Source organism: Mobula birostris, chromosome 1 (assembly GCF_030028105.1).
Source record: "Mobula birostris isolate sMobBir1 chromosome 1, sMobBir1.hap1, whole genome shotgun sequence".
In the NCBI taxonomy this organism is placed as follows: domain Eukaryota; kingdom Metazoa; phylum Chordata; class Chondrichthyes; order Myliobatiformes; family Myliobatidae; genus Mobula; species Mobula birostris.
In genome coordinates this window covers 155,340,127-155,365,474 of record NC_092370.1, presented here as the reverse complement: position 1 = coordinate 155,365,474, position 25,348 = coordinate 155,340,127, and the positions used below count along the sequence as shown (strand labels likewise).

Sequence of the window (25,348 nt, the reverse complement as noted above, 5' to 3'; positions counted from 1 at the left end):
CCCCCGCCACTTTCCCTGTGACTCACTTGTCTGCTCGTCCCTCCAAGCAATTATCCCTGCAACCGTGCTATATGTGACACCTCCTCCCTCACCGCCATCCAGGGCCCCAGACTGTCCTTCCAGTTCTTATTGTTTGGATTGGCAGTTCCTGGACAATCCCATCAGAGCTTCTTACCCTCTCTGGCAACACACATCAAAGTTGCTGGTGAACGCAGCAGGCCAGGCAGCATCTCTAGGAAGAGGTACAGTTGACTTTTCAAGCCGAGACCCTTCGTCAGGTCCTGACGCAGTCTTGACGAAGGGTCTCGGCCTGAAACGTCAACTGTACCTCTTCCTAGAGATGCTGCCTGGCCTGCTGCGTTCACCAGCAACTTTTGCAACTGTACATATGGTACTTTTAATGTGATGCAACATTACACACAAGTGTCACCAGATACTGATTTACGACTGGGGACTGGTGCTTTGTGTAGAGGGAGATTTCAAGGAACATACGATTACGAAAACCTTAGGACATTGCACAGAGTGACCACCTACCTGTGCTGTTCCTGATCTTTTGAATCCACTCATCCATCAGAGTGTCCGAAGGAGCAGAGAAAATATATTCCGCCCGATCGCTGAGCCTAAGGCAACACATTCAGTTCAGACAATTTACGATTCTTTGCACTGAGATAAATATATATGTAAATAACAGACAGACACACACACACACACCCTGGGTGGAGGAGCAACACCCTATAATTTGTAGTGGTAGCTTCCAACCTGATGACATGAATATCGATTTCTCCTTCCAGGAAAAAGGTCCCCCCCTTCTATCCCCCACTCTGGCCTCTTATCTCTTCTCACCTGCCTATCACCTCCCCCGGGTCCCCTCCTCCTCCCCTTTCTCCTGTGGTCCACTCTCCTCTCCTACCAGATTCCTTCCTCACCAGCCCTTTATCTTTCTTGCCCACCTGGCTTCAGCTGTCACCTTCTATCTACTTTCCCCACCTTCCCCCTTCCGTTCCAGCCCTGATGAAGGGTCTCAGCCTGAAACATCGACTGTTTATTTGTTTCCTTTGATGCTGCCTGACCTGCTGAGTTCCTCTGGCATTTTGTGTGTTGTTTTGCATTTAAACTGTGCCTTCCACATTGATTTCAAAATGCCAGAAAGAACTTTGCAGCCAACAGAATAAGTTTGAAACGTCATCAGGTCAGTAATGTAGGGAATCAGTTCACTCACTCACACACACACAAGGCGCGTATGTCAAAACACCTATACTTTGAACTACAGTATATTGAAGAAGCTTCTGAGCTGACTGACCTGCATGCATAAATACTTGTGATTTATTTACTGGATTACTTGTTTTTCAGGAGCTGGACATCCCTGACAAGGTCTGTATTGCTTGCCCATCCTTGAGAAGGTGGGAGTGACCCACTGCCGTTCTCCCAGCGGAACCTCTTGTACAGGGTGTTGCCAGATTCAGATGCAGTGAAAGGGAAGGACCAGTGACGCACTTTCAAGTGTGGAAGGCGTGCCACCTGTCGGTTCCCTTTGACCGCCTCATGGTGGCCGGTCTCTGGCACTGTCAGTGTACCCTGCGCATTTTGTAGATGCTCACAGACTTGTTGCTGGTCAGTGCCATTCAAGTGGGATGCTTTGTCCTGGATCGTTTGAGAGTTGTTCAAACTCCTCCGAACCAGGTGAGTGGAGGCTACACATCGCACTCCTGACTTTCATTCTCCCAGAACATCCCTGGGTCACTGTGCACTCTGGTGTTCTTTTGGATTGACACGAAAAGGGGACCATCTAGACACCCTGCGGCCGAGTTCCATCCTCTCCACTCTGTACGTACCGTAGCTGGAATGTGTGCTCCTTCGTGGAATCAGCAGCCTCCCCACACGTGGCATCAGCGACGCCGAGGGACGGTGAACAAGGGGAATCCTGCGTACAACAAAGCAATGCCCACAGCTTCAACCAGGGATGTTTAAAATAAATAGTACATCATTCACAGCTTAGGTAACAAGTCTAGACACATCACACATGTCTTAGTTTGCAGGGGCTAAATGGAACACAGCATTGCAAAGCTCTTGGTAGAAGTCATCATGTAGACACAGAAGCCCATAAAATGGATCTGGTGTCACCCACAGTTTAAATGGAAAAGGGCATCTTCAAGAGCTCAACACGGTTGTTATTGTTGGCATAGCTCAGGTAGCTGAAGAAAGAGTGTCTCCTCCTCTCTTGTCAGATTGCTGTTCGTGGGCTTCAGTTCTGCTTTTAATACAATCATTCTCCAGAAGCTGGTGGGAAAACTGTCCATGTTCGGTCTCAATACCTCCTTCTGTAACTGGATATTGGACTTCCTGACAAAGAGACCCCAGACAGTTTGGATTGGCAGCCAACAGCCCTGCCTCCATCACGCTGAGCACTGGCACCCTCAGGGCTGCTGGTCACACTACTGTCAGACCCAGTTCCAATCACATCATTGTGCTCACCAATGACACAACAGTGGTTGGCCTACTCAGCAACAATGATGAAGCAGCTTACAGGGAGAAGACAGAGCAGCTTGTGGACTGGAGTAAGCACAACAACCTGAGTCTCAATGTGGACAAGACTAAAGAGATGATTGTGGACTTCAGGAGGGTGCAGGCTGACCACTCCCTACTTCAATGGCTGCTCTGTAGACAGAGCCGGGAGCACTATGTTTCTTTGTGTGCGTGTTACCAATGATCGAACTCAGTCCTTCATCATCACCTCTTTGGTCAAGAGAGCACAGCAACGTCTCTGCTTCCTGAGGACTGAGGTGAACAAAGATTCACCCTCCCTCCCCCATCCTCACCACATTCCACTGGAGCAGCTGCATCACCGTCTGCATTGGGAATTTGGGAATAGCGATGCATCAGACGCACGGTTAGTGAAAACTCCATTGGGGTCTCTCTCCATCCTAATTCAGGACACATATCAGAGCACTTCCAGCATTGCCAAAGACCATCTCTTTACCCTCCTGCCATCAGGCAGAAGGTACCACAGTATTAGAACTACAACTCTTAGGCAGGGTAACAGCTTCTTCCCCAAGGCTGGTAGACTTCTTCACAGCCTACTACCCCCCAGCACACATGAACACCCTGTCTGAATGCCCTGGTGCCCTCCCCTCCCTCTCCCCATTTCCCCAGATCACAGGCACACCCTCATCCTGCTCTGGTCACTTCTCATCAGTAACACTTAATAAGCACCTTGCACGTTATGTCAATCTTCAGGCCATGTCATTCGGGGACTAGTGCTAATATTATTTTGTAATACTGTACGTGCTGAATCGTAAACCTATGTGCTGTATGTGACTATATGGACTGTGTGTGACTATATGGACTGTGTGTGACTATATATGCTGTGTGTGACTATATGGACTGTGTGTGACTATATGGGCTGTGTGTGACTATATGGACTGTGTGTGACTATACATGTTGTGTGTGACTATACATGTGTGTGACTATACATGTGTGTGACTATACATGTTGTGTGTGACTATACGGGCTGTGTGTGACTATATGGACTGTGTGTGACTATATGGACTGTGTGTGACTATACATGTGTGTGACTATACATGCTGTGTGTGACTATACGGGCTGTGTGTGACTATACGGACTGTGTGTGACTATATGGGCTGTGTGTGACTATACGTGCTGTGTGTGACTATATGGACTGTGTGTGACTATATGTGCTGTGTGTGACTATATGTGCTGTGTGTGACTATACGGGCTGTGTGTGACTATACGGGCTGTGTGTGACTATATGGACTGTGTGTGACTATATGTGCTGTGTGTGACTATACGGGCTGTGTGTGACTATACGTGCTGTGTGTGACTATACGGGCTGTGTGACTATAGGGGCTGTGTGTGACTATACGGACTGTGTGTGACTATATGGGCTGTGTTTTTCACCTTCGCCCTAGCTGACTGACGTTTCGTTGGGCTGTATACTGTACATGATTGACAATAAATTTGAACTTGACATTTCAGACTTGAAGCTGAAAGGAGCTTTGTTCTTTATCTAATGATGTGGTAAGAGTCTTTCAGTGTTTGTGGCCACAGTCTAAAGGGAACATCCAACATTTACAGTAGCTGCCTTGACGATGTTGCATGGACAATGTAGAGTGTACTTTCCCATCTTCTCAGCTCAGTCACCGTATCTTGGGCAAACACCTGATGAGAGTGTAGAAGTGGCTTTATTCTACATCCAAATGGTCACTAAAATGCTGGAAACACTCAGCAGGTTAGGCAGTAACTGGGGAAAGAAAAGCTGTTAAGATTTCAGCTGAGAGATCCTTCATCAGAACAGCTCAATAAAGGATCCCAGCCTCTCTTTCTGCTGTCTGACTTGCTGAGTGTTTTCAATATTTTCTGCTTTCATCTCAGACTTGTGTCTTCTGCAGTCTTTTGACTTTCAGATACTGATCCTAACCTGATGAGACAGCATGGAGGGAACACTACTCTGTGTCTAACTTGTGTTGTTCTTCTTCAGAGAGTGATCAATGCATTCCTTTCTATAACGTCAACCTCCCTCTGTTTGATAGGAATTATGCGTGCAGTGTAATTGCTGAGTAGATAGATTAATTCTGATAAAAGGATCAATGCTGAACTGGGCAGGGAGCAGTTTAATCCCCTGACATTGATACCCAGCCATGAAGACTCACCTTCAAACTCTCAGTCCTGTTCGCATAGAAGCAGAGAACTTGCTTTGCTAGCGTCACGAAACAGGTATCCCAGGCTTTGGGGTCAGTCTAAATGTAAAATTAAAGTTAGGATCAACAAGAAAGAAACTTAGTTTTAAATAGACTTAGAGCCACCAAAATGCTTTTGATTTGTTGTCACTGCTTTGTATCTGCAACACACAAGAATCAACTTCCAAACGTTCGGCTTCTATATGTACCTAATAAAGTGGCCATTGAGTGCATTTCTGTATGTGTGTGCTCTTCTACACAAAATAATCTGCAGATGCTGGGGTCAAAGCAACACTCAGAACATGCTGGAGGAACTCAGCAGGTCGGGCAGCATCCGTGGAAAAGATCGGTCGACGTTTCGGGCCGGAACCCTTCATCAGGACTGTCTGGCCCGAAACGTCGACCGATCTTTTCCACGGATGCTGCCCGACCTGCTGAGTTCCTCCAGCGTGCTGTGTGTGTGTGATCTTCTGCTGCTGTCGCCCATCCACTTCAGGTTCAACGAGTTGTGCGTTCAGAGATGCTCTTATTTGAGTGACTGTCACCTTCCTGTCAGCTTGAACCAGTCTGGTCATTCTCCCCTGACCTCTCTCATTAACAAAGTGTTTTCACTCACAGAACTGCCACTCACTGGATGTTTTTCTTTTGTTTTTGCACCATTCTCTGTAAACTCTAGAGACTATTGTGTATGAAAATCCCAGAAAATACTGAGATACTCAAACCACCTAGTCTGGCACCAATAATCATTCCACAGTCAAAGTAACTTAGCTCACATTTCTTCCTCAATCTGATGTTTGGTCTGAACCTCTTGACCATGACTGCATGCTTTTATGCATTGAGTCACTGATTAGATATTTGCATTAAAGAGCAGGTGTACCTAATAAAGTGGCCACTGACTGTATATTAAGAATGTGTTTATCTCTAGGTTCACAAGGGGAAAGCTTCTTCAAGGGGTGTTGTGGGACCTTTTACATCCCCCAGAGAGCACGGGTAGTTTAATATTCAAAATATTATGGTTGTGATGGTGCTGTATGATAGAGGTGTTCTGACAATGCCAGACCCTGTAAAGTTTCTGGAGTGGGATTTGAACCGAGAACCTTGCTCAGATGTGAGAGTACTACTACAGCTCATGAGAGAATGAAATTAAGCTGTGGACAGTGTCTTCTGTCCCTTTAGCCTAAGGATAAATGTCACACAAAAAGATAGCTCAACAACCTGATTTATATACAGTGTTAGAAAGCTGCTTCACATGAGCATTATCAAATGACATTTGACTCTGGGAGATATTAGGGCAAATAGTCAGAAGCTTGTCAAATCGTTGAGGTTTACTGAGCATCTTAGAGAGATAAAGAGAGAGGGACGTGCTGGGGTTTGGACATGGAATTTCAGTTCTCAATCTTGGCAGCTGAAGATATGGCGACCTGACGTGGAACTCCTGAAGTAAGAGGACAGAGATGGACTGCTGATTTCTGACAGAGTTACAGGATAAAACGTGGACTTTCCTATGCAGGAGCCACAACCGTGGCATTAACACTTGCCACATTAAAGTAGGTTGGCATGAAAAGGGTCCTACCATCTTGGAGCAGGTGTTACAGGAAGCTTCACCGTGTAAATGGCCGTCTCTTAATTTACCTGGAGTGTAAGTGGAGCTTCAGAAAAGAGTTAATTATTGCTTTCCACCCCTCTCATCAGTTTCTACCTTAGTCCCATCGGATTGCAGGACATGCTTCCAGCAGAGTGTGCCCTCCATGGTCTGGAATTCTGCAACATCCTAATGAAAAGTAAAAGAAAGAACTCACACTTAACATCACCACTGATGTTCTAATGCAACTTACAGGTAAAAAAGTTAATCCTTAAGAGCTGTCACTTCTGCATTGTGACAAATGCAGTAGCCAACCTTTATATTTTAAAGTTTCTCAAAGAGGTAAGCACCTGGGAAGAGTCACATATGGGAAGGGACACCTGGGAGAAACCTCTTTCTCTTCAGGTGCGATTTTCCACCAGAGTAAATGGGTGGGACTTCCACTTACTGATGTGCCAGCCTGTCACATGTGATCAAAGCTTGGAGTGCGACTTGTGGTTCGGAGCAAGAAAGCTGCAAGTGAACGGTTGTTATCCGGAGCGAAGGCAGTTTTTCCACTACTCGGGGTAAAAGAGAGGCCAGATTGCGCTGGCGCGTGATGTCAGCCAGTAGAGCACGAAAGGTTTAAAAAGAAGACCGCCATATCCAGCGGGCAACGGAGTGATCGGGCTTTGGCTCAATGGGCTTAGGCGGTAACGGGACGAGGCGAGGTAGCTTTACCGGTGTATTTGCGGAAAGGAGGAAGTATGTGCGTGAAGCCAGTTTTCTGTGCTCGGTGTCAGATGTGGGAGGTCCTGGAGTCTCCCAGCCTCCCGGACAGCCATATCTGCACCCGGTGTGTCGAGCTGCAGCTCCTGAGAGACTGAGTTAGGGAACTGGAGATGCAGCTCAATGACCTTTGCCTGGTCAGGGAGAGCAAGGAGGTGATAGAAAGGAGTTACAGGCAGGTGGTCACACCGGGGCCATGGGAGACAGACAAGTGGGTCACCTTTAGGAGGGGGAAGGGGAAGAGTCAGGTACTAGAGAGTACCCCTGTGGCTGTATCCCTTGACAGTAAATACTCCTGTTTGAGTACTGTTGGGGGAGACAGCCTACCTGGGGGAAACGACAGTGGCTGTGTCTCTGGCACAGAGTCTGGCCCTGTGGTTCAGGTGGGTAGGGAAAGGAAGAGGATGGCAGCAGTGACAGGAGACTCTATAGTTAGGGGGTCAGACAGGCGATTCTGTGGACGTAGGAAAGAAACTCAGATGGTAGTTTGCCTCCCAGGTGCCAGGGTCCAGGTTGTTTCAGATCGCGGCCAAGATATCCTGCAGTGGGAGGGAGAACAGCCAGAGGTCGTAGTACATATTGGTACCAATGACATAGGTAGGAAAAGGGAGGAGGTCCTGAAAAAAGAGTACAGGGAGTTAGGAAGGAAGTTGAGAAGAAGGACCGCAAAGGTAGTAATCTCGGGATTACTGCCTGTGCCATGCGACAACAAGAATAGGAATAGAATGAGGTGGAGGATAAATGTGTGGCTGAGAGATTGGAGCAGGGGGCAGGAATTCAGATTTCTGGATCATTGGGACCTCTTTTGGGGCAGGAGTGACCTGTACAAAAAGGACGGGTTGCACTTGAATCCCCGGGGGACCATATCCTGGCAGGGAGGTTTGCTAAGGCTACTGGGGAGAGTTTAAACTAGAATTGTTGGGAGGGGGGTGGAAACCGAACTGAAGAGACTAGGGAAGAGGCAGTTGGCTCACAAATAGAGAAAGCTTGTAGACAGTGTGAGAGTGGGGATAGGCAGGTGATAGGGAAGGGACGCGTTCAGACCGACAGTTTGAGATGTGTCTATTTTAACACAAGGAGTGTTGTGAACAAAGTGGATGAGCTTAGAGTGTGGATCAGTACTTGGAGATATGATGTGGTGGCCATTACAGAGACTTGGCTGGCTCAGGAACAGGAATGGTTACTTCAAGTGCCAGGTTTTAGATGTTTCAGAAAGGACAGGGAGGGAAGCAAAAGAGGTGGGGGCGTGGCACTGCTGATCAGAGATAGTGACACGGCTGCAGAAAAGGTGGACATCATGGAGGGATTGTCTACGAAGTCTCTGTGGGTGGAGGTTAGGAACAGGAAGGGGGTCAATAACTTTACTGGGTGTTTTTTATAGACCTCCCAATAGTAATAGGGATATTGAGGAGCAGATAGGGAAACAGATCCTGGAAAGGTGTAATAATAACAGAGTTGTTGTGATAGGACATTTTAATTTCCCAAATATCGTTTGGCGTGTCCCTAGAGCAAGGGGTTTAGATGGGGTGGAGTTTGTTAGGTGTGTTCAGGAAGGTTTCTTGACACAATATGTAGATAAGCCTACAAGAGGAGAGGCTGTACTTGATCTGGTATTGGGAAATGAACCTGGTCAGGTGTCAGATCTCTCAGTGGGAGAACATTTTGGAGATAGTGACCATAATTCTATCTCCTTTACAATAGCATTGGAGAGAGATAGGAACAGACAAGTTAGAAAGATACAAGTTGGAGTAAGGGGAATTATGAGGCTATCAGGCAGGAAATTGGAAGCGTAAATTGGAAACAGATGTCCTCAGGGAAAAGTACGGAAGAAATGTGGCAAATGTTCGGGGATATTTGTGTGGAGTTCTGCATAAGTACATTCCAATGAGACAGGGAAGTTATGGTAGGGTACAGGAACCGTGGTGTACAAAGGCTGTAATAAATCTAGTCAAGAAGAAAAGAAAAGCTTACAAAAGGTTCAGAGAGCTAGGTAATGTTAAAGATCTAGAAGATTATAAGGCTAATAGGAAGCAGCTGAAGAAGGAAATTAGGAGAGCCAGAGGGGGACATGAGAAGGCCTTGGCAGGCAGGATTAAGGAAAACCCCAAGACATTCTACAGGTATGTGAAGAGCAAGAGAATAAGATGTGAGGGAATTGGACCAATCAATTGTGACAGTGGAAAAGTGTGTATGGAACCGGAGGAGATGGCAGACATAATTAATGAATACTTTACTTCAGTATTCACTGTGGAAAAGGATCTTGGTGATTGTAGCAATGACTTGCAGCGGACTGAAAAGTTTGAGCATGTAGATATTAAGAAAGAGGATGTGCTGGAGCTTTTGGAAAGCACCAAGTTGGATAAGTCACTGGGACCGGATGAGGTGTACCCCAGGCTACTGTGGGAAGCGAGGGAGGAGATTGCTGAGCCTCTAGCAATAATCTTTGCATCATCAATGGGGACGGGAGGGGTTCTGGAGGATTGGAGGGTTGCGGATGTTGTTCCTTTATTCAAGAAAGGGAGTAGAGATAGCCCAGGAAATTATAGGCCACTGAGTCTTACCTCAGCGGTTGGTAAGCTGGTGGAGAAGATCCTGAGAGGCAGAATTTATGAACATTTCGAGAGGTATAATATGATTAGGAATAGTCAGCATGGCTTTGTCAAGGGCAGGTCGTGCCTTACGAGCCTGATTGAATTTTTTGAAGATGTGACTAAACACATTGATGAAGGTAGAGCAGTAGATGTAGTGTATATGGATTTCAGCAAGTCATTTGATAAGGTACCCCACGCAAGGCTTATTGAGAAAGTAAGGAGGCATGGGATCCAGGGGGACATTGCTTTGTGGATCCAGAACTGGCTTGCCTACAGAAAGCAAAGAGTGGTTGTAGATGGGTCATATTCTGTATGGAGACCAGTGACAAGTGGTGTGCCTCAGGGATCTGTTCTGGGACCCTTACCCTTCGTGAGTTTTATAAATGACCTGGATGAGGAAATGAATGGATGGGTTAGTAAGTTTGCTGATGACACATAGGTTGGAGGTGTTGTGGATAGTGTGGAGGGCTGTCAGAGGTTACAGCAGGACATTGATAGGATGCAAAACTGGGCTGAGAAGTGGCAGATGGAGTTCAACCCAAATAAGTGTGAAGTGGTTCAGTTTGGTAGGTCAAATATGATGGCAGAATATAGTATTAATGGTAAGACTCTTGGCAATGTGGAGGACCAGAGGGATCTTGGGGTCCAAGTCCATAGGACACTCAAAGCAGCTGTGCAGGTTGACGCTGTGGTTAAGAAGGCATATGGTGTATTGGCCTTCATCAATCATGGAATTGAATTTAGGAGCTGAGAGGTAATGTTGCAGCTATATAGGATCCTGGTCAGACCCCACTTGGAGTACTGTGCTCAGTTCTGGTCACATCACTACAGGAAGGATGTGGAAGCCATAGAAAGGGTGCAGAGGAGATTTACAAGGATGAAAATAGGTAGGTTGAGTGAACTCGGCCTTTTCTCCTTGGAGCGATGGAGGATGAGAGGTGACCTGATAGAGATGTATAAGATGATGAGAGGCATTGATTGTGTGGATAGTCAGAGGCTTTTTCCCAGGGCTGAAATGGTTACCACACGAGGACACAGTTTTATGGTGCTGGGGAGTATGTACAGAGGAGATGTCAGGGGTAGGTTTTTCACTCAGAGAGTGGTGAGTGTGTGGAATGGGCTGCCGGCAACGGTGGTGGAGGCGGATACGATAGACTTTTGGATAGGTACATGGAGCTTGAAAAAATAGAGGGCTATAGGTAAACCTAGTAATTTCTAAGGTGGGGACATGTTCGGCACAACTTTGTGGGCCGAAGGGCCTGTATTTTGCTGTAGGTTTTCTATGTTTCTATGTTTTCAAAAGCTAAAGTAGTGTTGTCGGGCTATAGGAAGAGGGAAATCCTACAGGGGCAGAGAAAGGGCTGGGGGTTAAAGACTGGAGGAAGGGAAAGGTAATAATAGATGAAGAAGTGGCAGGAAAAGCAATGTAGAGACAGAGTAGAGTGTTACTGGGAAAAGACATGTCAAAGATGGATTAAGAAACACAACATATACAGGGAAATAGACTTGAGGCAAATGCAGAGGCTCAGAAAAACTGGCTGATTTTAATTGTTAACTTGGTTATTATTGTCACATTTACTGAGGTAGAGTGACTTCCATGGATGCTGCCTGACCTGCTGAGTTGCTCCAGCATTTGTGTGTGCTGCGGTAAAACACCTTGTTTATGCTGCGTCCATACAGGCCACTTCATCACATCAGTGCATGCTGAGGTGGTGCAAGGTGAAAGCAACATCAGACTGCCGAATGAACGGTTACCGTTACAGAGAAAGTGCAGTGCCGGCAGACCGGCAGGAGCAAGGTAAAGAGTCCATCTCATCATGCTGGGGACCACTCAACAGCTTTATAACAGTGCCATAAAAGCTGTCCTTGTACATTTAAGCTTTTGTACGTATATTCTACCTGATGGGAGGGAGGAGAAGAGAGAATGTCTGGAGACAATGATTATTCTCACTGCTTTGCTGAGTCTGAGAGAAATGCAGACGGTGTACATGGAGCGGAGACTGGTTTCTGTTTCTGGCAGCCCTGGACAGAGCAGTTGTCATCAAGCTATGATGCATCAGGATAGGATGCTCCCCATGGTGCAACTAAAATTGGTCAGGGTCAACGGGAACATGCCAAAGTTTTTTAGCCACCTGAAGAAGCAGAGCTGTTGCTGCATTTCCCTGGGCATGGCACCTCAGTGGGAAGAGCAATGATCTGGAGTTTATTACAATCAATAGCACTGAAATGAAAATTAATCAGTTTAATTAAGAGATAATGCACTCCCTAGATTTACAGTGGGGGTAATGTGTTTTCCCAGGTGCCTGAGCAATGGGGAAGCTTTAGAAACCTGCAAGGAAAGACAGCTGAGTAGAAGAACCAGCTGACATACTTGAAAAATGTAAGAAGTATTGCGGCTAAATCAGTTTGTACCTGGTCATTGTTTTGTTGTCCTGTGGAGTCTGGCTGCTGAGGATCGTTCTGACCCTTCAAGAATGATGCTGAATCTGCATCCTCAGGTGGGTCGGACTCTGACCTCTCCTTTGGGATGGGCACAGGGTCTACAGAGCTGCTTTCGGTAGATCCGTTTTGTTCTGGCCAGTCTCCAGCGACGTTATCCTCGGAGGAATGCTGCCTCCTTTGAGACCTGCGTGTCGGAGATTTGGGCAGGAGGCTTTGGGACTGAGATTGAGTGGGTGACTCAGTCGTGGTGTTCTCTCTTGGTGGTGAAGTGAGATCTTGAGATGATTCCTCCAGGGAAGATCTTGAAGGAGTATTGGAAAATGATTTACGTATGATGTCTTGTACAGGCCTTGTTGGATTTGATAGCCTCTTTGTGGGACTGTCAACTTTAGAACCACAAAATGGGGAAGATTTTGGTGACAAAGGTGACTGAACGATGGTCTGTCTTTGATCACTGGCAACATCTAGATTTTTGAGAGGGGTTACAGCCTTTATGCCAGGGGAGAAGAAACGTTCTGAGGTTGAGGGGGACCTTAGAGCAGGACTCATGACTATCTCTTTTGACCAGGATTTTGGTATCTTCCCTGTGTCTGAGTTGGTTCTTCCATAGATCCTCAATGGCGTTGTCTTCTTGTCTGACCCCTTTCTCTTCAGGGAAGCAACTTCAGCCACTTTCTTTTCTGTTTCCTTTATGCTTGTGTTCCTGTGGAACCTTTCCCCCTGAAAGTCAACCAAACAGCAGATTGACATAACACAATCTTATCTGATATAAGACCATAAGACGTCAGAGCAGAATTAGGCCACCCGCCCCATCAAGTCTGCTCCACCATTCCGTCATGGCTGATTTATTTTCCCTCTCAACCCCATTCTCCTGCCTTCTCCCTGTAACCTTTGATGCCCTGACTAACCAAGAACCTATCAACCTTTGCTTTAAATATACTCAATGACTTGTCCTCCACAGCCATCCGTGACATTGAATTCCACAGATTTATCAGCCTCTGGCTAAAGAAATGCCTCCTCATCGCTCTTCTAAATGGGCATTCCTCTACTCTGAGGCTGTGCCCTCTGGTCCTAGGCTCTCTCACTATTGGAAACATCCTCTCCACATCCACTCTGTCTCGGACTTTCAATATTCGATAGGTTTCAATGACATCCCCCCACTCCCCGCCCCTGCATTCTTCTAAATTCCAGCAAGCACAGGCCCAGAGCCATCAAAGGCTTCTCATATGTTGGTCCTTTCATGCCCCCTGGTCGTTCTTGTGAACCTCCTCTGGACCCTAGTCAATGCCAGCACATCTTTTCTGACATAAGGGGCCAAAAACTGCTCACAGTACTCTGTACAGTCTGACCAATGCCTTATGAAGCCTTAGCATTACATCCTTGCTCTTATGTACTATTCCTCTCGAAATGAATGCTAAATGAGTGCCTTTCTTACCACTGACTCAAGCTGCAAGTTAATCTTTAGGGTATCTGCATCCAAGTCCCTTTGCACCCCTGATTTTTAACTTTTCTCCCAGATTAGAAAATACATCTTTATTCCTTCTACCAAAGTGCATGACCATGTACTTCCCTACACTATATTCCATCTGCCATTTCTTTGCCCATTGTCCAAGTCTTCCTGCTCCTCAACACTACCTGCCCCTCCACCTACCTTTGTATCATCCGAAAACTTGCCCAAAAAGCCATCAATTGTGACATCGAAGTTGTTGACATATAATGTGAAAAGAAGTAATTCCAATACTGACCCCAGCAGAACATCACTATTCACTGGCGGCCAAACAATATAAGCCCCCTTTATTCCCTCTGGAAACATGCACTCTCACCTATATAACATTTGGCCAAAGTTATACAAAACTATCATAACATCTCCTGTGCCATTATTTGTTAAGTTTATTATAAATAATGTTATTTATAGTAAACTTGTAGTCCCTGCACAACGTCTGTTAAATGGTCTTTCCTACTCTCCTTGTTCTGTTCATAATTATTGAGTCTGTTCATATGTTCACATTTATTTAAGTCTGATTATTGATGTTTGCACATGCAACCGTTCCGCTAATTATTGATTCTCATGGCTGTTTGCAAGATTGTCTGATAAATTGTTGATTGCTATTGTGTTGTCTGTTATGGTATTGTCTTGTGTTTTATGCTTGGCATTGAATCATAATCAATTCTGTTATGTTTCACATGCTGGCAATAAAGTGATTCTGATTCTAATAAACAGTATGAGTTCGGTGCTGCTGAACTCATACCTGGGATAAAGCAAAGCTACTTGTCTGACCCTTCTCACCTTTTCTAGTTGACCAAACTTCTCATCTTGAGCTGCCAGCATCTTCTCAAAATCTTCATGCTTCTTAATTAAATCTTCCACCTCACTGACAGAGTCCTGAGGAGAGAAAGGCAGTCAGTTCCATCTACCTACAGAAGTCTCACAATAAAGTCACTTTATAGGTAAGTAGGATTAGCCAAATCATAACAGAGAAGAATCCTAGTTAGAGTCCTTGAGGATCTCTTGGACTAGTGACAACCATTTACATCAGAAATAATAGAAAATCATTGACTTGAAGCATTACATTTGTTTACCTCTCATAGATGCTGGCTGACCTATTGAGTATTGTACTTCCAGAATTTTCCATCTATATTTTGTAAAATACAAGTGTATCTGAATCTGTCTTGGGGTGGCTTGGTGAGACATCTGAAAAAGAGCTTTAGTCTGTACCTATCTGACAGAATACTCGGTAGAACTATATAGAGATAGGAACAGAAATAGGATGTTCTGACCTCAAGGCTGTGCCCTGTTAATGAAATCATAGCTGATCTGTAACTTACACCCAACCTAGTTCAGTCCTCCTTCACACCCTTCTTTAACAAAAGAAAGCTATCAATTAAAAGAAAAAGCATCTGTTGGAAATAACTCTGAATGACATTGCTTAAAGAGACACATTTTAAACAGGGACCGTCCCTCTGGCTTTGTTGTGGAATAACTGTGGTTGACGAACTTGATGGAATAATTTTCAAGAGATAACAAGGGTTGATATATTTGCTGCCCTTGTGGGTTTTATGAAATAATTTCAACAAGGTTCCGTGTGGTAAACTGAGCAGAAATGTAAAAACTCAGCCCCAAGATAGCGACACAATTGATCCCAATTAGCTCGGTGGCAGGAAGCTAGTGGAGATTTAGGGTTGGGAATGCTCATGTAGTGGGGTTCCTGTGGGCTCAGTGCTTGGTCTATCATCAATGACGTGCTGAAGGAAAGATGCAGGAATGCCATCTGGACTAGAGGGTTTGAGTTACAAGAGAGGCTGGAATGGCTAGGACTGTTTTTCTTGGATCGAAGGAGACAGAGTGGTGACCTTAAAGAGATTTATAAAATGATGAGGCCATAGACGAGGTGGATAGTCACAGTCTTCTTCCCAAGATGGGGGAGTTCAAAATTAGAGGGCATAGGTTAAGGGTGAGAGGGGAAAGGTTCAAAGAGGATCTGAGGGGCAAGATTTCAAACCGAGTTGTGAGTATATGGAATGAGCTGTAGGAGCTGCTAAAATTACAACATTTAAAAGACATTTGGGCAGGAAAGGTTTAGGGGGATATGGGCCAAATGCAGGCAAAGAGATTAGCATTGATAAGCATCTTGGTGAGCATGGATGAGTTAGACCAAAGGGCCTGTATCCTTGCTGTATAACTCTCTGAGTTTATGTATACCATTCCTGGGAATTATGGACAATACAAAAAGCTCTGCTTTTAAACCATGTTGCACTTGTTGTCTGTACAGCGGAAGTTTTACTTTGTAAGTATCCTGTGTTGTAACGACTGGAGGGTGCTGATCAGGACAATGTAGAGGAAATAGCCATGATTTTCTTCATACTCTTATCAGCTTGCTCTGAGACACTGGCCAGCATTGATCCAGGACCAGTGGTGCTGTGACACTGGCCAGCATTGATCCAGGACCAGTGGTGCTGAGACACTGGCCAGCATTGATCCAGGACCAGTGGTGCTCTGAGACACTGGCCAGCATTGATCCAGGACCAGTGGTGCTCTGAGACACTGGCCAGCATTGATCCAGGACCAGTGGTGCTCTGAGACACTGGCCAGCATTGATCCAGGACCAGTGGTGCTCTGAGACACTGGCCAGCATTGATCCAGGACCAGTGGTGCTCTGAGACACTGGCCAGCATTGATCCAGGACCAGCGGTGCTCTGGGTCAGCTGACCTACTGTGCACTTGCACTCTTTGACAGAACCTTCTTTTATGAAGCCTATACTTTGCAATTGTACTTTTCTCCTTTATTTCAACACAACTCCTGGATTGCCCTTGGAATTTACAATGTATTTATGACCCTACCTGGTTCCTCACACAGACCTCCCCTACTTCATAATTGACAATATATCTCTCTTATGACTCCTTTCAGTTTTTCCTTTTCTAGAGAAAAGATTCCCAGCTCCTTCCAGACTATCCTGACAGAGTGCCACTTCTCTGCTCTGATGGCATGTTTGTGGTTTGTGACAGTGCCCAGTGGGCTGAGGAGAGATCGGCCAAGCCAGAACAGGTGAAGGAATGAGTCCTGATGAAGAGTCTCGGCCTGAAATGTTGTCTGTGCTCTTTTCCATAGACGCTGCCTGGTCGGAGTTCCTCCAGCATTTTGTGTGTGTTGCAAGGAATGGAGGGTTCTGACTCCGTTATCCCAGACAACCATTTCTCAGTGGAAGCCATCGTTCAGGGAAATCAGCAGCAGCCAAGTTGGCAGTGCTGTCTGCTCATTCTTACCCCAAAGTTTTTGCCGGATATAAGCCCTTCTTTGGAGCCCAGCCACGCAGCCATTAGCTCGAGCTCCCTGAGCTGTGCCTGCTTCCACAGTTCCTCCTCATACAGGGCTTCTTGTATCTCCCACTTCTTCATCACCTGATTCATCTGCTCAGACATTTCAGTCAACCTCTCGTCAACCTGATGAAGAAAAGACACAACTTATTGAGAAAGAGAGCGGGACAGGTCCTCCGAGGCACACCGCGTTGCAAACCCCGTTTTAACCCCCCCTCGCCTAATCACAGCACAACTTTCAATAGCCAATCTATTAACCGGTACGTCTTTGGACTGTGGGAGGAAACTAGAGCACCCAGAGGAGACCCATGCATTTCATGAGGAGGACGTTACAGGCTCCTTACAGATGACTTCGCAATTGAACCTAGACTCTGATGGCTCGAGCTGTAATAGCATTGTGCTAACCACTACACCGCTGCGTCACCCCGCTTAGAGCTAATGGCAGTACACAGGGAACGTGTTACGGTCCAGGTGGAACCAGTCTCCTGCTGGCTGAGAGAGGGAAGGGTCCTCAAGGCATTTTACCTCTTTGGACAGGATGTGCCTATTTTCCCTCAGCTCAGTTCCGATTGTTAGCAGCTCCTCGTATTTGGCTTTCTGTTTGTCAATCTCTCGCTTGTACTCCTTGTGACGTTTGTAGAGCTGGTCAGCACTCACAGACCCCCTGGCCTGCTCTTCTGTGTCCAGCAGTGTGTCCATCTCATTCACCCAGGACCTGAATAAAGGAATAAGCTTTCATGGTAAAGGAAATACCCACATCATGGTGACCATATGGTCCTTATAGTCTAGCTCTTTTCTAGACCCTGTTCTAAATTCCACAGCCTACAGAAACCTTTCTTCACCCAGCTGGCTGAACTCTTTGTGAGGGAAAGGCAGCAAGCAATGGAACAGGTTGCTGGGAATATTTGATGAGTGGGCAACTGGGTTCAGCTACTGTGTCTGTAGATCCAAGCTGGCTAAACCTTTCACTTACTGCTGCCTCTCACATGGTGGCTACTAGTGAGGCTGGCATCTCCAGTTTTTGCCCTCTCACCCATAAAGCAGGACTTGTTTCCACAAATACTTTCCAACTGTTTCATGATATTATGTTTCTCTCCCTTCTGGATCTTGTCCACAACTCTCTCCATTTTCCCTTCCACTCACAATGCTGATGTTTCAATTCCATTATCCAGTTCCTCCATCAGAACATTACCACCATCTCCCAATCTGTCCTTATATCATATCTCTCTTGGTCACAGTCCGTTGCCTGATCTCTCCACCTCTCAAGCTACTCTTTCTCTCAGGTTAGATCTCAATCCCGCTCTCTTATGGATGTTTTGTTTTTGATGAAGGGATTGAACTGGCTGTATAATCAAAGAAAGATTTCCAACAAGGGGTCGTGGTTCCTGGATTGCCAGATGCTCTCCTCGCACAGAATTTATGAAAAATGTGTTTATACTCAGGACATTTCAAAACACTTTGCAGCCTGACAGTCAATTCGAGGTGCAGTCACTATGGAGCCCATAAACCAATGTGCATGACAGGGTTCCATAAAGAGCTTTCAGTCTGTTTAAATATTTAGATTTTGCCAGGGCACCAGGTAGAACTTGCCACTCTCTTTCCCTTAATGCAGGATATTTTACATCCATCTCTGTGGGCAGATGTGGACTTGGTTTAACCTCATTCAGAAGATAGTATCTGTTACACTGCAGCATTGTATCAGTCTGGCTGCACTGTGTTCTCTGGACAGGGTCAAGTCTCAGCCCCCTATCTCAGAGATAAGAGCAGTGTCGTTAAGGTGTGGTTTTCACAACGTCAATAGGAAGGATGGCTTTGTTAAAATTGGTTTGGGTAAACCAGTAAAGCTGAAAAAAACATAAATTCAAACATCAATATGTGAAAACTTAAATGGTACCTGCATAGAGTTAATAGCTCATTATGGTAAGGTTTAAAGATATTAGAGAGGTCCTGGAAGGGTTTTCTAAGTTAGATTTATATACACGAAGCATAAATCAAAATTGCCAGAAGTGAAGTAAATGGTGTGAGGGACAATCCCTCAAGATTGAGGATGGCTTGGTTCCACTGTGCTCCTGTGGTTTCTTGGGTGTACACACCACTGACTCCCACAGGTGGGACAGGATGTGCCTGGTGGGACAGGTGGGACAGGACGTGTCCGGTGGGACAGGTGGGACAGGCGATGCCCACTGGGACAGGTGGGACAGGATGTGTCCAGTGGGACAGGTGGGACAGGAGGAGCCCAGTGGGACAGGACGTGTCTGGTGGAACAGTTGGGAAAAGAGGTGCCCAGCAGGGCAGGTGGGACAGGACAAGCCCAGTGGGACAGGTGGGACAGGACGTGTCCAGTGGGACAGGTGGAACAGGATGTGCCAGTGGGACAGGTGGAACAGGACGTGCCCAGCGGGACAGGAGATGCCCGGTGAGACAGGTGGGACAGGAGATGCCTGGTGGGACAGGTGGGATAGGACGTGCCCAGCGGGACAGGTGGGACAGGACGTGCCCAGTGGGACAGGTGGGACAGGACGTGCCCGGTGGGACAGGTGGGACAGGATGTGTCCAGTGGGACAGGTGGGACAGGAGATGCCTGGTGGGACAGGTGGGACAGGATGTGTCCAGTGGGACAGGTGGGACAGGAGATGCCTGGTGGGACAGGTGGGACAGGATGCGTCCAGTGGGACAGGTGGGACAGGATGTGCCCAGCGGGACAGGAGATGCCCGGTGGGACAGGTGGGACAGGAGATGCCCGGTGGGACAGGTGGGACAGGTGGGACAGGACGTGTCCAGTGGGACAGGTGGGACAGGTGGGACAGGACATGTCCGGTGGGACAGGCGGGACAGGTGGGACAGGACGTGTCCGGTGGGACAGGTGGGACAGGAGATGCCTGGTGGGACAGGTGGGACAGGTGGGACAGGACGTGCCCAGCGGGACAGGTGGGACAGGTGGGACAGGAGATGCCTGGTGGGACAGGTGGGACAGGATGTGTCCAGTGGGACAGGTGGGACAGGAGATGCCTGGTGGGACAGGTGGGACAGGACGTGCCCGGTGGGACAGGTGGGACAGGACGTGTCCAGTGGGACAGGTGGGACAGGACGTGCCCGGTGGGACAGGTGGGACAGGACGTGTCCGGTAGGACAGGTGGGACAGGACATGTCCAGTGGGACAGGTGGGACAGGAGATGCCCAGTGGGACAGGTGGGACAGGAGATGCCTGGCACAGGAGATGCCTGGTGGGTCAGGATGTGCCCGGTGGGGCAGGTGGGACAGGACGTGTCCGGTGGGACAGGTGGGACAGGACATGTCCGGTGGGACAGGTGGGACAGGTGGGACAGGAGATGCCTGGCACAGGAGATGCCTGGTGGGTCAGGATGTGCCCGGTGGGGCAGGTGGGACAGGACATGTCCGGTGGGACAGGTGGGACAGGTGGAACAAGACGTGTCCGGTGGGACAGGTGGGACAGGTGGGACGGGACGAGCCCAGTGGGACAGGTGGAACAGGACGTGTCCGGTGGGACAGGTGGAACAGGACGTGTCCGGTGTGACAGGTGGGACAAGACGTGTCCAGTGGGACAGGTGGGACAGGTGAGTGGATAACTTGCGTATCATTTACTATCTGACTTCTTTTTAACCCTATTCGTTACTTTCCAGCTCAGGTGAGCAGCTTACTTTACCTTCCTAGTGAGCCTTGTGATTTATCATTGTCAGCACGTACATTAAAAATGACCACCCTATGCAGGTCATTGCAAGTGAACCCCATAAGGAGTTACGGCTCTCTGAGGGGAGAGCTGGCTAAAACGGACAGAGAAATTAAAGGGAATGAAAATCGCTGGTGGCAGATATTCAAAGAGACGTTTCATTACGTTGAACTTAGCTGCACACAATTGAAGTAATATTCCTGGTGTGGCCTAACCAAAGTTTTATATTGCTGCAACATGAAACCAAAGATAATTCAGTATAACTGAGTATATTTTAGTCCGAGGTAGATACAGCTTTGACTATAACCAGGGAAGTTGTACTGAGTCAGCAGTGGAAAGGGAGAGCAGCTTCAGGTTCCCGGTGTCAACATCTCAATCGATCAATCCTCGGCCCAACACATTGATGCAGAGGGTTGTAAACTCAACCAGCTCCATCATGGCGCCAACCTCTCTGCCATCCAACCCAGCTTCAAGAGGCTGTGCCTCAGGAAGGTGGCACCAGTCATGACGGACTCTCTGCAGCTGGGGCACGCCCTATTCTCACTCCTACCATCAGGGGAGAGGAACAGGAGCCTGAAGACCCACACTCAGTGATCCCGGAACAGCTTCTCTGCCACCACACTTCTGAATGGCCTATGAACACCACCTCGTTATTCCATTTGTTCTCCACTATTTAGTTTCCGTTTACGGTAATTTTATATCTTTTGTTGCTGCAGAGCAATTAATTTTAAGTCATACAAGTCAGTGATGATGAATCTGATTCTGATCAGATCACCATTAATTTTACAGAATGGTAAGTAAAGCTAATTTGTCTATTACTGCTTCAGCTTCTCGTGTTCTTATCTCTCAGTTTCCATGTAATCTCTAGCAAATCCTTTGGGTTCTGATCAACCTCTCACTCAGTACATTTATAACGCTGCATGAAGAGTACTGCCCCCCACAACCTACATGAAAACCCGGCAGTCGCTGACATAAGCCTGGATTTGCTCAGCTTCGATCAGCTTCTCCTTCCAGTCCCTGGCTTTCTGATGCAGGTTGCTCCAGGACTTCGCCACCTCTTCCAGGCGTTCTTGCAGGTTCTCCCTGATGTGAGGGTGTATCTCAGACAACCTCCTGGCTTCCTCGCCGATTCGTTCAACTTCGCCTCTTATGGCTTCCAGCTCCCTCTGGAAAAAGAACAAGATCATCAATCAGGCAAAATTGCATTCACATCCAACAAAAGTCCATATCGATCCTCACAAAAAAAAACATGGAGGAAGATAATCCTCTGAATAACCTCGCCGGACAATCCATCACGTGGCATCTTAACTAATGCATTTTGGAAATCTAAATATGTAATGGTAAAGCCCATATTGTTCTAATTCCATAAATAACCCGATAATAAAGCCAGTACCTTACCAATATCACCGGTACTTTAAGGATTGAGGAGACTGAAGTCACATCGATAATTGTTTCAGGTCAGTTTCCTAGCCAACAAAGTTAACCCACTTCCTTTCTGAACAAAACTGTTTATGATCTATTTGACCCTGAGATAACCTGCCATGCCAGTCACCCACTTCCATAATATTCCCCATCTCACCCACATTACTCTTTAACTGAGACAGAGAAAGGATGGTAGGTTGAAGGAACCATGATGGACAAGAGAGATGGAACATTTAGTCAAGAGGAATAAGGAAGCTTGCTCATGGTTTAGGAAGCAAAAATCAGACAGGGCTCTTGAGAGTTACAAGGCAGCCAAGAAGGAGCTTAAGAAGGGAGTTGGGAGAGCTAGAAGATGACATGAGAAGACCTTGGTGAGTAGGATTTAGGAAAGCTCCAAGGCATTCTACATGCATGTACGGATCAGAAGGATGATGAAACAGAGTAATGGTAAGACTACTCAGGGTTAATAAGGAAAATGTATGCCTGCAGTTGGAGGAAGTAGGGGAGGTCCTTAATAAATACTTTGCTTCAGAGACCTCCTGGGAGAGGTCTTCGAAGAATGTGAAGTCAATGTCGAGGTTAAGAAAGAGTCAGTGTTGGAGCTTGTGAAAAACATTGGGATAGGTAAGTCACCAGGGCTGGGCGATGCATCCCTGGTTATGACAGAAAGTGAAGGAAGAGATTGCTGGGGTGTTGATATGATCCTTGTATCCTCCCTGGCCACGGGAGCAGTACCAGAGGATTGCTTTGTTGTTCAAGAAAGGTAACAGGGTTAGTCCTGGGGATTACAGGCCAGTGAAACTTACAACAATGGTAGACAAACCCATGGGGAAGATTCTTAAGGAGAGGTTTATGTGCATTTGGAGAAGCATAGTCTTATTAGGGATAATCAACATGGCTCTGTGAGGGGCAGATCATGCCTAATGAGCCTGGATGAGTTTTTCGAGGAGGTGACGGAAGACATTGATGAAGGTACAGCAGAACATGTGGTGCATAAGGATTTTAGTAAGGTGTTTGGTGAAGTTCCCCGGGGAAGGTTCACCCAGAAAGTCACGAGGCATGGGATCCATGGAAATTTGACTGCATGTATTCCTTTTTCTCAGTTCCATCATCTCCGCTGCATATGTTCCTGGGATGAGGCTTTCCCTTCCAGCACATCAGCGATGTCCTCTTTCTTCAAAGAACAGGGTTTCCCTTCCTCCACCATTGATGCTGCCCTCACCTGCATCTCCTCCATTTCCAACACCAAGCACTTCTTTACCTCACCCCACTCTCCACGCTCTGAAGGTATCACTGCCTCCGTGATTCCCTTGTCCTTTCATCCCTGCCCACTAGTCTCCCTCCTGGCACAGCCTGAAACCAGCAGAAGTGCTACACCTGCCCGTTCTCCATTCAGGGCCCCAAACAGTTGAAGATCTTAATTCCTATCCCCATTCCTGTTCCGACAGGTCGGTCCATGGCCTCCTCTTTTGCCACGATGAGGCCAATCTCAGGTTGGAGGAGCGACACTTCATATTCTGTCTAGGTAGCCTCTATCCTGATGGCCTGAACATCGATTTCTCCAAATTCTGGTCATTTTTTTCCCCTTCCCCTTCCCTCTTCTTCATTTCTTCACTCTGGCTCCTTACGTCCTCTCCTCATCTGCCTATCACCTCTCACTGGTGCCCCTCCTCCTTCTCTTTCTCCTATGATCCGCTCTCCTCCCCATCAGATTCCTTCTTCCCCAGCCCTTTGCCTTTTCCACATATCACCTTGTAAGTTCTTACTTCATCCCCCTCCCCACCAACCAGGCTTCACCTCTCACCTTCCAGAATCCACCTACCCCAACCTTCTTACTCTTTCTTCTTCTCCCATCCTCTCCAGTCCTGATGGAAGTGTCTTGGCAGAAATGTCGACTGTTTTCAGATGCTGCCTGACCTGCTGAGTGTGTTACACGGATTCAGAATTGACATGCCACAGTAGGCAGGGTACGGTAGCAGATGAAGCACATTTTGCATGGAGGTCAGTAGCTAGTGGTATTCCATGGGGATCTGTTCTTGGACCCTTGCTCTTTGTGATTTCCATAAATGATTTGGATGAGGAAGTGGAAGAGTGGGTCTCTGTCTCTGGAGACAGCTTATCCACTGATGTCTACTATAAGCCTACTGACTCTCACAGCTATCTACTACTCCTCTTCTCATCCTGTCTCTTGCGAAAATGTCACCCCCTTCTCGCAATTCCTCTCTCTCCGCCGCATCTGCTCTCAGGATGAGACTTTTCATTCCAGGACGAGGGAGATGTCCTCCTTTTTTTAAAGAAAGGGGCTTCCCTTCCTCCACCATCTACTCTGCTCTCAAACGCATCTCTCCCATTTCACGTACATCTGCTCTCACTCCATCCTCCCGCCACCCCACTAGGAATAGGGTTTCCCTTGTCCTCACTTACCACCCCACCAGCCTCCAGGTCCAACATATTATTCTCCGTAACTTCCGCCACCTCCAACAGGATCCCACCACTAAGCACATCTTTCCTTCCTCCCATCTGCTTTCCGCAGGGATCGCTCCCTACGCGACTCCCTTGTCCTTTCGTCCCCCCCATCCCTTCCCACTGATCTCCCTCCTGGCACTTATCCTTGTAAGCGGAACAAGTGCTACACATGCCCTTACACTTCCTCCCTTACCACCATTCAGGGCCCCAGACATTCCATCCAGGTGAGGCGACACTTCACCTGTGAGTCGGCTGGTGTGATATACTGCGTCCGGTGCTCCCGATGTGGCCTTCTATATATTGGCGAGACCCGACGCAGACTGGGAGATCGTTTTGCTGAACACCTACGCTCTGTCTGCCAGAGAAAGCAGGATCTCCCAGTGGCCACACATTTTAATTCCACATCCCATTCCCGTTCTGATATGTCTATCCACGGCCTCCTCTACTGTAAAGATGAAGCCACACTCAGGTTGGAGGAACAACACCTTATATTCCGTCTGGGTAGCCTCCAACCTGATGGCATGAACATTGACTTCTCTAACTTCTGCTAATGCCCCACCTCCCCCTCGTACCCCATCCGTTATTTATTTATATACACACATTCTTTCTCTCTCTCTCCTTTTTCTCCCTCTGTCCCTCTGACTATACCCCTTGCCCATCCTCTGGGTTTTTTCCTCCCCTCCCCCTTTTTGTTCTCCCTGGGCCTCCTGTCCCATGATCCTCTCGTATCCCTTTTGCCAATCACCTGTCCAGCTCTTGGCTCCATCCCTCCCCCTCCTGTCTTCTCCTATCATTTTGGATCTCCCTCTCCCCCTCCCATTTTCAAAACTCTTACTAACTCTTCATTCAGTTAGTCCTGACGAAGGGTCTGGGTCCGAAACG

General features: G+C 47.2%; 1 protein-coding gene across 1 annotated transcript in view; it reads right to left on the bottom strand.

The window, feature by feature from the left end:
- Positions 1–25,348, bottom strand: part of sptbn5 (spectrin, beta, non-erythrocytic 5) — a 279,715-nt gene that overhangs the window by 12,201 nt on the left and 242,166 nt on the right. Inside the window, exons 60-68 of the mRNA XM_072264468.1 lie at positions 21,527–21,744; positions 17,416–17,605; positions 16,840–17,016; positions 14,365–14,460; positions 12,048–12,797; positions 6,394–6,465; positions 4,668–4,754; positions 1,833–1,921; positions 535–620 (exon numbers count right to left, since the gene is read on the bottom strand). Coding sequence (XP_072120569.1) covers positions 535–620; positions 1,833–1,921; positions 4,668–4,754; positions 6,394–6,465; positions 12,048–12,797; positions 14,365–14,460; positions 16,840–17,016; positions 17,416–17,605; positions 21,527–21,744 — 1,765 coding nt within the window. The remainder of the gene's footprint in view (positions 1–534; positions 621–1,832; positions 1,922–4,667; positions 4,755–6,393; positions 6,466–12,047; positions 12,798–14,364; positions 14,461–16,839; positions 17,017–17,415; positions 17,606–21,526; positions 21,745–25,348) is intronic.